The following is a 16,376-nucleotide window of genomic DNA, read 5'->3' on the forward strand; positions in this document are numbered from 1 at the left end:
CCCCAGGCCTTTCTAGTATCCTTGGACCTAAAGGACGCCTCCTTCATATTCCTATCCGCCCTGTATTTAGGACATTTTTGCATTTCTCTGCTTGTTCCTCTCATCTTCAGTTCTCTGCTTTGTCCTTTGAGCTCTCAGTAGCCCCAAGGGTATTCACCAAATGCCTAGCTCCAACTGTCCCTTTTTCTAGGATTCAGGGCACTCAAAACTTTTTTTTACTGTGGATGACCTCTTGCTTCAGGCCCCACCCCAAGCCAGACTAGTGCAGAATCTTTTTCCCCAGCTTCAGTTGCACAGCCTGGGGTTCATGGTTACCCTTGAGAAGTCAAAGATGACTCCATCTAAAGACCACATATTTCTAGGTTGCAGGATCCAAACTGTTCCCGTGCTAGCCGCTCTTTCTGCCACCAAGGTTCTCTCAAGTCACAAATGATTTTTCCCCTGCTTCCCTTGTCCTGTCTTCCAGTCAGGGAGTTTCTAAGGACTCTGGGGGTACATGGCTTCTACCATCTCCTTGGTCCCCTGGGCCAGGCTTCATATGAGAACGTTTCAGTGGTATCTCAGATCAGTGTGTCTTCAGCACTGCCACCCAGTAGATTATATGGTTCCTTTACTCTCTTGTCTCAAAGTGGAACATCACTGGTATTTTCAACAGGTCTGTCTCAGTCTGGGTGTTCCCTTCCAACCGTCTCGGCCATCCCAGTAACTCTTCATGGACACCTCATAGATGGGGTGGAGAGGTGATTCAGGCACCCTGAAGATTCAAGTCCTTTGGTGGAGTCAGCAGAGGGTAGATCACATCAGTATTAAGGAAATAAGGGCTCTCATTCTGGCTGTTCCAGCTCTCCACTCGCTGTGGGTGCTAGGTCCCTTGCAGGATTTTGCAGACAAAAGCACAGTTATGTGGTAAATCAACAAACAAGGGGGCACACAGTCTTAACCTGCATTGCAGACTAGCTCTTAAAGCCTGGGAAATAGTCATCAGTCTGTAGGTGACCCTAAAGGCAGTCTGCATACCTTCAGAGTGCACTCTTGTGGCAGATTCTCTCAGCCGGTTGAGTATACAGTCTCACTAATGGATGCTTTACAGAGAATAGTTTCTGGACCTGTTTCATCAGTGGGATATTCCTAAAGTGGATCTCTGCCTCCCATCTGAACAGGCAACTCCCTTGGTTCTGTTCCAGAGTTCCAAGTCCTTTGGCTCAGAAAGTGGATGCCGTGCCCTTCTCTTTGGAGGGAATATTTCTCTGTGCCTTTCCTCCCCTTCCTTTTCTTCTCAATGTCCTTCAGAAGATCCAGAAAGACACTTCAGAAATCTAGTTGGTGACTCCCTTTTGGCCAGACAGCACTAGTTCCCCCTCTTATTCCATTTGGGTAAGGGCAGTCATCATAAGTTACTTCACTGCATGGACCTTCTCACACAGGACAATGGATCTCTCCTCCATCTGCAATTATTCACTCTTCACATTTTAGGTGATAGGCTTTTGATTCCCTTCTAACACCAACTTTCTGAGGATGGGCTTAGGGTCCTGCAGGAGGCCAGGAAACCCAATACCAGAAAGTCATACATGTCCAAGTGGAAGAGATTTTCTGTCTGGTGTCTTAAACATTACCAGGATCCTTTTTCATTGGGGGCCCCCCTGGTTATTTCCTGCCTGTGTGAACTGCTGCATTCTGGCTTAGCATATTATTCTGTGAAAGCACATTTGTCAACGATTTCTGCCTGTCTGCCACTGAAACGTCTTCTGGCCTCTAGATTTGAAGTGAAGCAATTTCTAAATGATGTCCTCATGTCAGACCCAAAAGAATGCTTATTCTTCTTCCTTAGGAACTGTATTTTGTCCTTGAAAAACTGACTGAGGCATTTTTCAAGGAAACTGTTTTATTGATTGCTTTAACCTCTTCCTGAAGAGTTTCCAAACTCCAGGCCTTGATAATAGTCCCTCCTTTTTTTGATTTTCATACAGACAAGGCGTCTCTCTGTATGAATCCTTCATTTATGCCCAGGGTGGTTAATGAGTTGTCCCTCAATCAGTCTATCCAGCTTCCTTCCTTTTTCCTTTCTCCACAGTCTACTGGCGAGAAGGTTCTTCATCCTTTGGACTTGGCATATACAGCTCAGATATTATTTAGACAAAACAAACAACTTTTGTAAATCTGATCAACTTTTTCTTTCTTTTCATACCAGGACATTAGGTTTGGCAGTTTCAAAGTAAATCATCTCTCCAGGATTTCCAAGGCCATTTCATTTTGTTATACTTTTCATGGCAAACAGTTGTCTGCTTTTCTTCAGGCTCATTTTGCTAGTGACTTCCTCGGGGGCTTTCTTCAAGGGTTTGTACACCATCTCCATCCTTGATACTTGATTTTCTGTTCACACTTTCACTAAGCATTAAAATTGGATGTCATTTCCAGAGCCAAGGCAAGATTTGCCAAGGCTATTCTTGTACTCTCCCAGAGGTGATGAATACTACAATGGAGATATGGAAGGAGATAGTACAGTTGTGGAAAAGCTTACCATAACAGTAGATGTCCTTCTCTTCACTGTTGCAGTATTCACTTCCTCCCTCCTACCCCATTTTTCTTTTTGTCTTCTACCTTGGGTGGTATTTTCTCTGTGGCTGAGAGGCTGTGTTCCCTCTTGCCTTCCTGTTTCTGGACATACATTTACTCCTTTCCACTGGAGTCCTGGTTCTCCTGGGGTACATCCATTCTGGATTGAGGGTATACATATGTCACCATTATGCCCTAGGCTTGGGAGGGGAGCATACATTTGATGTACGATACTCCTGGGTAATAAAGGCTTTGGTATACCGGCCAGATGTTGGGTTATCCTTGGCAGGAGATCCCAGACATGATGAATACTGCAACAGTGAAGAGAAGGACATCTACTGTTATGGTAAGATTTTACACAGTTCTGATTTGTCAAGAATTCTGGTAGTTAGGGTAAACTATAGGCAGTTGATCTGTTTTGTTGAAGATGAAGGCAGAAACCACATCTGGCATTAATGACATGTAATTGTGCAAACCTCTTATTATGAAACACCCCTTATGCATGCTCTTTTCTGAAGTGACAGTGAAAAAGGAAAAAATATTTCCATAAAAGTATTGTTAACCCACTGAATCTGCTGGCATCAGTTCTTTTGTGTTTTAAAGTAAAAAGTTGCTCAATTTACACATTTACGCTGAAATAGCTCTGGCATCTTTATGTGATTTTTCTGTACAGACTTGTCACTCCTTTATTGCATTCATATTTTTTATTTTTTATATAGTGGAATCAAACCAGCAGAGCTCATCCCATGAAATTCACAAGCTAAATGAAGATCTGCTTAAAAAACAGAAACAATTGGAAAGCATTGAGACTGGAGACAGTAGTCTGAGCAGTGTGTGGACCAATGTCACTGAGTTGAGTAAACAGGTATGCCACTTCTGTTACTAGGGACAGCTTCTACGTAATGCTCAATTTAAAAGATACAAAAAAGTTGAAGGCTTTTGGTACTTTACTTATCTCCCTTCAAGGAGAATTCTTGTATTGCTGTAGTATGCTGTTTTTAATTTTTGATGGCCATTACATGGTTTGTACAATGTTTTGAATGCCTCCCAGTGTAGGGTAATGTGCAACTTGCTCTTCTGCTTGTGTGTCTCCGTGTTTGTTGTATATACCTTCATACTTTTTTCTACTGTTTCAAAACTGTGTGAACACTTTGGTCAGTTGCTTTCATTAAACCTTTTAAGAGCTGATAGTTTCATAGGTTTTAAACACATTTACTGCTTAAGTTGCATCTTACAGAAAAGTAGTTGGTATTTTTTTCATATTTCTGTAACACAGTGTTATGGGTCTAATGACAGGTCTTGCAATGTCAAAGAAAGCAAGTAAGAAACAATATAAAGTTTACAAAAGCCCTCCTAAACTGTTTTTAAAAATTAATAGTTTTGCTGTCCTCTGAAGGGTGCTAATTTCAGCTTACAAAACTTGTACTGCTTTAAAATAAATATTGACATCCGAGTTGGGATGCAAGTCCGCTGAAGTATTCTTGTTGTATGTCCTTTAGTGCAGCTTGCATCCTGTGTCTTTTTTTTCAGTAAGAGCTGCTTGTTCCCTTTTGTCATCTTCTCTTTTGGGGGAGTGGGCATTGTGATGTCCCTCCACTGAGCCAGTAATCAAGGAGCTCGATCTTAACCACTGACAACGATGTGGAACATTCACTTAAAACAGGAAATAGCTACACACAGTATTTTCAGATGCAGCTCTCTGCATCAAACACAGTTTCCCTTAAGAGCACATGCTGACTTCTTTCCCAAGTCCCAAATAATACTCCAACTTTCTCTCTGCAGAAATCAGTGCTCTGGGTCCCTATTCCCTCCAAGTAGCTGACACAAACATTCTTTGAGATTTCATTTTCAAACACACACACACCTGAGAAAGGCTGACACAGATTTACCTGCTATGCCACCTCCACCCAGACTATAAGGTAGATTCACTGCCACCAGCCAGCTGCTTTAAGGCTGTTACCAGGGTACCCAGTTACTCGTAGTAAAATTAATACCAATACAAATGGTGGGTTTAACCATTCTACAAGACTTTCAGGAGTGTGATGCTACAGTGCCACTAAATAAAGGCAAATACTCTCAAGGGTTAAAATATTTTCTAAAAGACCAGCCACAATGAAAGGTTTAGATATATTTAATAATGAAAAAACATGAGAATACTGAGTGTCTATTTGCAATAAACACCAGAGTTTTAATTCACAGGAAATATAAAAAATAACACAGATGGAAAGACTCAGACAGATAAAGATAGTTTTAGCTAATCTCACTATATTTTTCTGATTGACTGAATAATTGCTGTTACCTAGTTAAGTTACTTACTAAAGCAAGGCAAAATGATGTGGGCGAGTGGTCATGTCTGTTCCAAAACAAAGTGCTGAGTGTCATCTGTTACGTCTCTCACTAGTATCTAAATACAGTTTCAGTGCTGGCTATAGAATGGCATCACATCTGGTCACCTGATTCGGTGATTTCCACACTAACACCCCCCCCCCCCGCCAACTAGAAGCTGAGCCAGGATCTAGAACAGATGCAGATGTGTCACAATACACACCTGGAACTTTACTAAGGCTTATTCCAGCATCTGGAGATGGTAACACAATTCCAACCATTTCATCCTTATTGCAGAGTCTGACCAGCCATTCTCTGGCACCCCAGGGTAGCAATTAGTTTAGCACTAAGGACAATAAGAGCAGGATCCCCAACCCAGACATTGTGTCTCTGGCTGCATTCAGACCTGGGAGATAAAATCTTTATGGTCTAAACTAAGTCTTTTAATTTCAGGCTATTTTCTTAAGGTTAGCTGGGCTGAGCATAACCCCTTTCCTTCTAGTATCCTCTGTTAAAATATATACACTTTAACAGTTACACAGTATAGTCTGACATGCATGTGCATTTCTTTTCTGCCCAGTGGGATCCATTCTTGATACATTTTTAACACAAAACATCTGTATAAATCAGTTCAATATTCAAATGACATAAAATTCTTTACAAAACTCCAGCTAGTCAGCTGGTATATGTTATGCATGCACTGCCCTACTCTCTCTGGCATAGCTAGCACTACCTCACATCATCGCAAGGGGTAGGGGGCAGTGTTGAAAAAGTATTGGAAAGTTCTGTGATCTCCCCCTACACATCTAGAAATAAGTACAGCGGAAAACATCCTAAACTGTGTGCTTTTCTTTAAATGGTTATCCCAAAACATTTGGCCATGCAGCCATAATATTTATCATACTAGGAAATGTGTAATTATTTAAGAAAAAAAAACAGATTGCTTGAATGGTACTTAACGTGGTAGTGCAATCTAGAGAGGTTAAGGCTGTAGATACCCATGTAGGTTTTCCCTGTTTGGGGTCGAATATGCCATAGCTGAATCTTGACAAAGATAAGAACCACTTAAACATGATTGTCTGTGTATGTACATTTTGATTATTTGCTTGCCAAACTAGGTTGTGGCCAATTTTGAGTGGAGGCCTAGAGAGAGAGAAGAGCTCCTGTTTATACACATTACAGAGCTCAGCATGTTAAGCATGGGAATGGTTTTATAATAAAACAATGACACAATGCCTCGTAACAGTTTTAAATTCTACAGGAAATAAAGTTGTAATGTGGCATACTAGTTGCAAAAATAGTATAAGAAATGTTTATTAATATAATATTATGTAAAACCTTGCAGTATTTGAGTTCAATATGTTGTTGTCAGTTGCAGTAGGCATTTCCTTTGTAGTGTAATTATTGGTACACACATAAAGATAAAAAATGTGTCATTAATAAGTTTGTCTCCAAGTTTTGGCTAGTGAAAGTGTAGGTTTGGTAACCCACAGTGTTGCTTAAAGTTAATTCTATGGTATTTACAAACACACTTCCGTGCGTGTGTAGCTGTCTCACACACACACACACACACACACACACACACACACACACACACACACACACACACACACACTCACTCACTCACTCACTCTACGCAGAAGCTAAAGTGACTGTCTTCACATTTAGAAACTGATTTATAGTTATTGATGTTAAGTTGTCAATCTCACCTTCATTCTTGCTTGATGGGTTCGGAGCCGATCCTCGGCTCCGACTCGGCATTTTGCTAAGCTCGAGAGTCACTTTTACCAGCTCGAGGCAGCCCCATATCCCATGATGCAAGGCGGTAAGTACCCAGATCTCGTTTGCCGCTTCGCTGATGAGGTCCTCCTTTTGCCAGCTCCTGGTAAGTGTTTAAAATTATACTATTTTTGCCCCTTTTTTACCTTTTAACTTTATATTTAGCGTTTTTAGTTTAGATTAAGTCCCTTTCTGACTAGAATTTCCCTCACTCCTTAATTTTTTTAGTCAGGCCTTCTCCCCTCCCATCCCCCCCTTGTTAGGGTGTGTGTGTGTGTGTGTGTGTGTGTGAGAGGTTAGTTATCTTAATTTTTTTTGGGATAACTGGTTCTTGGGCTGTGTTGGGTGTGTTTTTGCAACTATGTCCAAGGAAAGGGTCTCAGGCTTTAAGAAGTGTGACTCGTGCTGTCAGAAGATGTCTCTGACAGACGGTCACACTTCTTGCTTATACTGCCTGGGACCTCTCCACCTGCAGGACTCCTGTGCAATTTGTCATTCCTTTAGCCAGAGAGTCCTGCAGGAAAGGAGAAACAAATTGATTTTAAGGGGCCTACTTAAACCGGAGGGCTGTCCGGCTAAGTCGGCTCCGAGTAAGACTTCCAAGTCTTCCAAGGCCCAGGCTTCTGTGTCTAAGCCTGCGACCTCGGTTCCGACTCTTTCAGAGTCGAGATCGGCTCCGGCTGGAGCCGATCCTGGTTTGCACAAACCTTCGGCACCGATGGCTATCGGTGCCAATACTGGTTCGGTCACATCGGTGTCGGCTCCGATTGGTTCCGACCACCATGTGGCTCAGGCTTCGGTGTCGGCGCCGACCGGCTCTGACACCCTTACTTTTAAGTCTGTATCGGCTCCGGCCGGAGCCGATGCATCGAGACCTTCTGTCGGTGCCGAAAGTCTTGGCTCCGACTGCATCCATGGTTTCGTCGGCTCCGATGGTTCCTTCGAGGAAGAGGTCCAGGTCCCCTTCCTTGGAACCGATACTCTCGGCTCCGGCCTCACCTCTCCTCTCGGAACGGAGCCATCGGAGCCGATCATCTAGGTCATCCAGGCTTTCTGACCACGATTTAGAGAGGGTGGTCAGTAGATTATTAAAATCACAGGCACTGGCCCAGATGCTACATAGTCCGTCTCAACAGACGACTATTAGTCCACACCCTGCGGTTCCTCCTTGACTCTACCTCAGAGTTTGGAGCTGGAGTCTTCGGGAATAGTTTCTGCTATGGCTGAGGGACAGATACCACCCCCTTCTGCTCCTTCAGCCTCTACTCTTATCTCCTCTTCGAGACCTTCCTTAGAGGGATTCGGTGGTCGGCTTCCTGGTCTCCTCCGAGGGGTGAGTGGCATCGGACCCTTGTCCGACCCCTCTTCCCTTGGAGCCTCGGCCTTGGTGAGCTCGGCCCCGACATTTGCCTCGAGCCTTCCCTTCGGTGGGCCCTGGAGTTCCGGTTTCTTGAACGGGTTCTCTCGGACCTCCCTGGGAGGGAGCCTTGAGGTGATGAAGAGTGTGCTGGCCACTGGACTCAGCCAGCAGTCTGTTCCCTTAGCTCCTCCCTCTACAGTGCCTGTCGATATCTCTGCCATCTCTCTTGCTCCCGGACCCAGAGATCCTCCGCCTCAGGTTTCCCCACTGGGAAGAACCCCTCTTCCGAGGATTCTCCTGATCAGTCGGGGATCCTCCAGCAAGAGGACTTGTAAGAGGAAACATGTAGACTCCCCTGAGTCTGTCACTTCAGATACCCACTTAGATGAGTCGGAGGGATCTAGATCCCCTCTGAGGATGTCTCATTTTCAGACATCCTAGAACTCATTAAACAGAGGGAAACTGGCCTCCAATAATCCCTCTGAGGATGAGTCGGTATACCTGGATGCGTTTGGATCTCGGCCTTCCACCTCCTGGGTGTCTCCGCCTTTCGACCCCCTTATGCAGGTTATTGCTCGAAAGGCGTGGGCTGCTCCTGACTCTGTAGAGCCAGTTCCTAGGAGGCCTTCTAAATTTATTACTGCCCCTTCGGACAAGCAATTCCTTACTAAAGGTGTCCCTGCTGATGCCATGGTGGTGGCGGCTGCCACTAAGAAGGAACTTGCAGATCCTTCGGTACCTGTCCATCCTCCTAATAAGGACTCCAGGACCATGGATAGGTATGGTAAGCAGATGTTTTCTTCAGCAACCTTTGCTATGCGCTCGCTGAACTACTTATGTCACTTCACCAGACTCCAAAGGGACATCCTTAAGGAGCTAGGTGAAGTAGTACAGGATCCCACAGCTGCAGGGGCTCAAGAAAAAATTGCTTCGCAGCTAGGAACCCTTAATTCTATTGCTAACTCCTCCATGCGACTGATATCATATGCAGCAGATGGAGCGAGTAGAGCCGCAGGTACAGGTGTGGCTCTTAGACGCCAAGCCTGGATGCGGCTCTGTAATTTTGCAGATCCCTTTAAGGCGTCCTTCACAAACTCTCCCTTTGATGGGTCGGCTTTGTTTGGCCCTCAAGTGAAGGAAACATTGACCAGGTGTGAGCAGGATGGCAAGACTCTTTCTGCCGTAGGGGTCTGTTTTTCCACCCCTTCTAGACCTTACCCTAAAGGACAGAAGGGTGGCAAAATGTGGTTCCGAAAATCCCAAGGAGTCACACCGGATACACGTGGTCAGTTTACCCCTAGAGGCAGAGGGGGTAACAATAACAGACGCCGCTCTAGAGGCAGAGGGGGTCCACAGAACCAGGGAAGCAGAGAGCCTCTCTCTGACAAGCTCTTTCAGCATCCCTGAGATGTTGCCCGACTGTCCATCCTTGGAGGCAGTCGGGGGAAGACTATCGCTGTACCCAGAAGCCTGGCGTTCCCTCACTCAAGACAGATGAATACAGTCGATCATATCCGAGGGTTACAAAATTCCTTTCAAGGAAAGTCCCTTTTCTCACTCAAATTCCCTTCCAGATGTACCACCCGGTTTAAGGGAAATTGCAGAGTTAGAAGTATTCAAACTTCTACAAAAAAGAGCCATTCAGCCAGTTACAACAGACCATTCAGAGCCCGGAATCTACTCAAGGTTCTTTTTGGTCCCCAAAAAGACGGGAGAGTGGAGACCAATATTGGATCTCAGCAGACTCAACAAGTCTGTGAGAAAGACAAGATTCCGAATGGTCACACTTCAATCAATTCTGCCCTTCCTAGAGAAGGACAACTGGATGTGCTCAATAGATCTTCAGGATGCGTACTATCACATAAAAATTCACAGGCGCTCCAGAAGGTTTCTCCGCTTTCGGCTGGGGTCCAGTCACTTCCAATTCAGAGCCCTGCCCTTTGGTCTCACTACAGCCCCCAGAGTGTTCACCAAATGTATGGCAGTGGTCACGGCTCACCTGAGACGTCAAGGATTCCAGGTGTTTCCGTATCTAGACGACTGGCTCCTTTCAGCCACCATCAGGCATCAACTTCTTCAAGCCAGGGATTACACAATAAATCTTTGCACTCAATTGCGAATTTCGATCAACTACGAAAAATCCTCCTTATTGCCCTGCCAGTCTATTACTTTCATAGGCGCAAACTTAAACACTGTTCGGATCCTCCTTATTGCCCTGCCAGTCTATTACTTTCATAGGCGCAAACTTAAACACTGTTCGGATGTCAGCTACCCTCACAGAACAAAGAATTTCAGACATTCAAAGTCACGTGAGGATCATTCTAGCCAGCAAGAAAGTACAGGCCAGAATGGTTCTAAAGGTGTTGGGCCTCATGGCTGCGGCCATTACCCTTCTTCCTGGCCGCTTCTATATGCGCCTGCTTCAGTGGATGTTGTTCACTCAGTGGTCTTACCAACAACTTCCGATGCGTCACCAAATTTTGGTGACACAGATTTGCAAGAATCATCTTTCATGGTGGATTACTTCTCCTCAGATTCACCAAGGCAGACCCTTCGTACCCCAGCCCGGTAGCCACTGTCACTACGGACGCCTCCCTGATCGGGTGGGGGTCATTATCAGGGCAGGATGGTTCATGGGACGTGGCAACCGTTCGAATACCACCTGCACATAAATGTCCTAGAGATGAGAGCAGTGCTTTTAACGTTGCAAGCCCTCAACGACTTTCTTCCTTTGGGGACAATTGCAGTCCACACAGACAACATGTCTGTAGTATGGTATATCAACAAACGGGGCGGAACCAAGTCCTACCCCTTGTGTCGAGAAGCGCTCAGACTTTGGCAATGGGCGATCTCCTCTCATCGGTTTCTGGTAGCAACGCATATCCCTGGGAAAACCAACATTTTAGCGGACAGATTGAGCAGAGCTATTCTCATGCCTCACGAGTGGTCTCTCAAACAATCTATAGTGGAGGAGATTTTTCTAGAATGGGGCCGCCCATGTTGCGATCTTTTTGCTTCTCCCCAAAACAGCAAATACCCAGACTTCTTCTCTCTCTTCCCACTACCAGGCCATCCCCCCAGAGACGCTCTGACCCAGGATTGGCCCCAGGGACTTCTTTATGCTTTTCCTCCCTTTCCGCTGATTCCACAAGTAATCCAGAAAGCCACCGTTTTGAGAGCCAAAATGATTCTCATTGCTCCTTATTGGCCTCGACAAATTTGGTTTCCGTTCCTCCATCGTCACCTTTTGGTGCAGCCGTGGCATCTGGACCCATTGCCAGACCTTCTGATTCACCAATCGGGTCAGCTGCACCGATCTGTCCCTTCTCTCAACCTTACAGCATGGTTGCTCCACTTCCTTCCTTAGCCAGGCTTCCTATGATCTCTAATCCTGTTAGAGATATCATAGTAGCTTCCCTAAAATCCTCCACTAGGAGGATTTATACTAGCAAATGGAAACGCTTTTCTTGTTGGGCAAAAGCTAAAAATATTGATCCCTTTACTGCTCCAGTACAAGCAGTTTTGGGTTTCTTAGCGGAAATCTTTCACGCGGGCTCCTCTTCTTCCACGGTCAAAGTTCAGTTGGCTGCTATCTCTAACTTTCATGTCGGGTTTGCAGACCACAACATTATGTCCCACAGGCTTTGTAGAGCCTTCTTAAAAGGAATTTTTCTCCTGAAGCCTCCAATCAGGAGTCCTCCTCCTCAATGGGACCTAAATTTAGTGCTGACATCCTTGATTCTTCCTCCCTTCGAGCCAGCTGTTTCATGTTCCCTGAAATTTCTTTCATGGAAAACTTTATTCCTGGTTGCTATTACATCGGCTAGGAGGGTGTCTGAACTTCACGCTCTATCGGTTCACCCCCCCTATTTAGTCTTTCACAAGGACAGAGTATCATTGAGAACTAATCCGACCTTTTTACCTAAGGTCGCCTCAAAGACTAATTTAAATCAGGCTATTGATCTTCCGGTATTTTTCCCAAACTACTCAAACAGATCTGAACAAAAATTACATTATCTTGATGTTCACCGCCAACTCAGATATTATTTGGACAGAACAAAACAATTCAGGAAATCCGATCAGCTCTATGTTTCCTATGCTGATAACAAGAAAGGCCTTCCTGTCTCAAAAGTGACCTTATCTAGATGGCTTTCTTCTGTCATCTCTGAAATTTATCAGCTCAGGGGAAAACAGCTGTGCTCGAAACCTAAAGCGCATTCAACCAGAAGCTTAGCCACTTCCACAGCTTTTCAAGCTAGACTTCCATTAGACACTATCTGTGCAGCAGCCACTTGGGCCACTCCTCATACCTTTGTTTCCCATTACAAATTGGATTTGGCCTCCAGGGACAGAGCCAGTTTTGGCTCTACAGTTCTCAAGAGTCTGTTCCATTGAGCCACCCAGGATAGAGGTGCTAGGGACGCGGTCCCATCAAGCAAGAATGAAGGCGAGATTGACAACTTAACATTGAGAAGTTATGTACCTACCATAACGTTCCATGTTAGTTGTCTTCTCTCGCCTTCTTTCTTGCGACCCTCCCTCCTTCCCCCTGGCCTGGACAGACCTTTCTCTCGACATGGAAGCATGCTTCTGAAGACCATACAGTGCTGGTCCTACAACCATCCTTCAGGTTTTTTCTCTCCTTCTTTCTTCCTTTTGGAAGTTATTTATGCTAGGTGTTATTGCCTATAGACAACAAACGAGATCTGGGTACTTACCGCCTTGCATCATGATATATGGGGCTGCCTCGAGCTTGTAAAAGTGACTCTCGAGCTTAGCAAAGTGCCGAGTCGGAGCCGAGGATCGGCTCCGAACCCATCAAGCAAGAAAGAAGGCGAGAGAAGACAACTAACATGGAACGTTATGGTAGGTACATAACATCTCATTTTAAATTAAAGTCAGCAGTTACATTTGACCTGGTTTATGAATTGGCATGTAGATAAAGGCAAACTGAACTTTTTATAAACTTCTTAGCACTTCGGCTTATGCTTTCATGGGAATAAAAATACTAAGTAATGAAAATGAATATGACAAAGTTGATGTAGAATGTCTGGAACAATAACAAAATAAGTTTCAAAATACAACTGAACAGTCCAAACCCAGACTACAGGAACTAGACTGCAAAAATACCCTTAAAAGAATATTCAAATTTATTAATCCACATTAAGCACTTGTGTCCTGAAAAGGGACTTCATCAGAGTGGAAAAAAAAAAAAAAGCAGAGCAAGCACATAGGCACCTTATATACTCTTGAACCCCCCCCCCCCACTTAATGGAACCAGTTATGCTAATTAAAGATGAACTATTAAAAATTTAAAGGCAAAGTGTTGCAACACATTGATTACCTCTGTGACAAACACCGATAAACTAAGAAAGACACATAAAAACAATTAAACTAATACATAAGTTGAATAGTTTCAAACTGACCAATGTTGAAACCACCATGGTCACCATGTGTCTTTCTTGATTTATCAGTCAGTATGTGTCATAGAGGTAATCAGTGTGTTCAACACTCTGAAAGCATTGAGAAATAGTTTGTAAAACTTGAAAGCTTTGCTAATAAAATATATCCACTATTTATTACAACAGTTTGGATTCTTTTCTTTTGTACTCATTATTTTGTGCACATCAGGATTTTTTTGTTAGAAGCACAGGATAAGTAGTTAAAAAGGTTAAAGCCTTATTTGGAAGACATCTTTTTGTATGAATTTGGATGTAAAGGACTTGTACACTACTATTCCTCTTAAGTGTAGAATTAAGATAGTTGCACTTTATCTTAATGGCCCTTTTATTGCATTCATTTTGTGTCTCTTCTTAATTTCTGCTTAACACACAACATGTAACCAAAAGTAAAATGACAGAATCACAACAAAAACCAAAATAAAAAAGCGGAGCCCAACCAATGTATGGAAACGGGTGTATATCACAACATCGAATTTGCAAAACTCCGAACAGCCAAAACATCGAACATCAAATCTCATTGAATCTGTACTTGTGGGATCGCGGTACAGTGAGGATCAGTAAATATGCCCTTTTCTCACTGTAGTGCGACCTCAGAGTTGGTATATATAAGTAGCGGCCCCCCACATGAGCAGATTTGATGAATGGCACGTTTGATATTTTGGCCATTCAGAGTTTTGCAAATTCGATGTTGTGATGTAAACCCTATGGAAACACTTAAAAGCAGACTGAACGCTTTCGTCTTGACACCACACAAGACTTCGTCAGAGTGATGGACTGCCATTATTCAAAGGAATATATACTAATGCATCAACCAATAAAAGGTCTTAAATAAGCATACCCTGAATGATGTCATCTAACAACTTAAAGTGACTAACAAGCAAAAATTGCACGTGGAAACAATGTAAAATAAAAGTATGTTTCCATTTGTTTTTAACACACAACATGTTTAAGTTTGGTAGGAATTATGTTAGTTTAGATAATTCTATTAAGGTTCATTCCAGGAATTTAATACTGCGGTGGTGGTGCTGCGGTAGCGTTGTCGCCTCACAGTTAGACATTGCCTGTTCGATTCCAAGTTAGAGCGTCTTCTGTGTGGCGGCATGCATGAATGGGCGCTCCTTCGTTGAAGGTTGTGCGTTAGGCCCGGCAAGCCAGCATGTAAAAATCTACTGCCAATCATTAGCGGACCAGAGTTCCGCTGTGGCAACCCCTAACCGGGAAAAGCCGAAAGACACAAACAAGTTGAGGTAGATTAGGTGAAAACAGAAATAAGTTTGATTTTCTGTGTTACTAAGTATAACACTTAAATTGAAGATATTAACTAGTGATAATAATTGAAGGAAAATAATATTGAAGTGGCCAACCTTCTGTTATACTGTACTTTAAATCTTGATGAAATTTTGCCTTATACGATTTCAGTTGATATAAGAAAAGATATTACTGTAAGCATGTTTAATTGTAGTGGCAGTAGTGTTTATCATTTGCATGACAAAAATAGGTAGTTTGGATGAATGGGAAAGGTTTGAGTTTGCTGTTGTGTTGTACTTGTTAAAGAAGTTTGATTGGCTGTGAAATGGTGAAGTGGTACATTGTGCAGGCCAAATTTAAGGTAAAAATTGGAATACAATGAACATATTTGGGATGTTGAGAATAGATAAGCATACATTAATGTTGTTGTTGTTGTTGTGTCTTTCGGCTTTTCCCGGTTAGGAGTCGCCACAGCGGAACTCCGGTCTGCTAATGATTGGCAGTAGATTTTTCACGAACGCTGAGGTGCCAGCTCGATGTTCAATCTTCAGCGAAGGCACGCCCATTACGCATGTCTTTCGAATGCCCACCCAACCGCGGGGAGGACATGCAGACTCCACACAGAAGGCACTCCCCGCACTCCAGCCGAGAATCGAACGGGTGAACCTCTTGCTGTGAGGCAACAACGCTACCGCTGCACCACCACGGATGATAAGCATACATTAATAGAAAAGAAAAAAGTGACATTTTCATTTCTGTGCACTGTAAATTTAACAGTCATAATTCACTCCAACATTACATGAATTCCTGAATTCCTACCTTCCCTTAAACCTCACTCCTCCTTCTGGACATTATTCTGCATGTATTGTTCCCACAAATTTAGTTTATTTCTATGTAATTTACTTCTTCACTTTTCTAAAGATCCCACCTCAAGTTCTTTTATATCCTTTATAATGTTCAGTACTTCAACTACAATTGGTTAATTGCTTTAAATTTTGATTTATATTTTCCAGCAACTGTTTTTGTTTTTTGGCAGCCAATACTATTAAATTTGGTAAGGACTTCTACATTTGGGTTTTCAGACCAAATTTAAGGTAAATATTGGAGTACAAGAACATTTTTTGGTTGATGAGAATATAAATTGTGCTAGTCCCATAACAATTCAGGTATTGGAATTCCATAGTGGTAGTTTTTCATATTTTGAAGTTTTTAGTATTAGCTTCAGTAAGAATTCCAAGAGACGATGAAAACAAATTGTGGCCTTAAGTAGTTTAGGGCAGGTTTAATACTGAAATACATTTTAACATGCTAAGTCCATGCAGTTTGAATCCGGATATTCCTTGACATTACTTTGAAATCTGGGTGTGATTTAAGTCATAAGCTGTTAGATTTAATATTTGTATTTGTTTCTTTTGTTTACTTAGTTATTTTACTTAGTTATTTTTAAATGAGGTTACAAACACACAAAAGTATGTATTTGTACAAAAAACACACAAACGTGTGTGTGTGTGTGTGTGTGTGTGTGTGTGTGTGTGTGTGTGTATATATATATATATATATACATATATATATATATATATATATATATATATATATATATATATATATATGTATACACACATACATATACAGGGTGACTGTCTAGCACA

General features: G+C 43.0%; 1 protein-coding gene across 1 annotated transcript in view; it reads left to right on the forward strand.

Annotated features, from left to right (window-relative positions):
• The window catches only part of EFCAB14 (EF-hand calcium binding domain 14), a 664,702-nt gene that overhangs the window by 242,345 nt on the left and 405,981 nt on the right, over positions 1-16,376 (forward strand). The window contains exon 3 of the mRNA XM_044085823.1: positions 3,273-3,418. Within this exon, the coding sequence (XP_043941758.1) occupies positions 3,273-3,418 (146 nt within the window). The remainder of the gene's footprint in view (positions 1-3,272; positions 3,419-16,376) is intronic.

This window comes from Protopterus annectens, chromosome 10.part0 (genome assembly GCF_019279795.1).
Source record: "Protopterus annectens isolate FY-2018-M chromosome 10.part0, PAN1.0, whole genome shotgun sequence".
Lineage (NCBI taxonomy): Eukaryota > Metazoa > Chordata > Ceratodontiformes > Protopteridae > Protopterus > Protopterus annectens.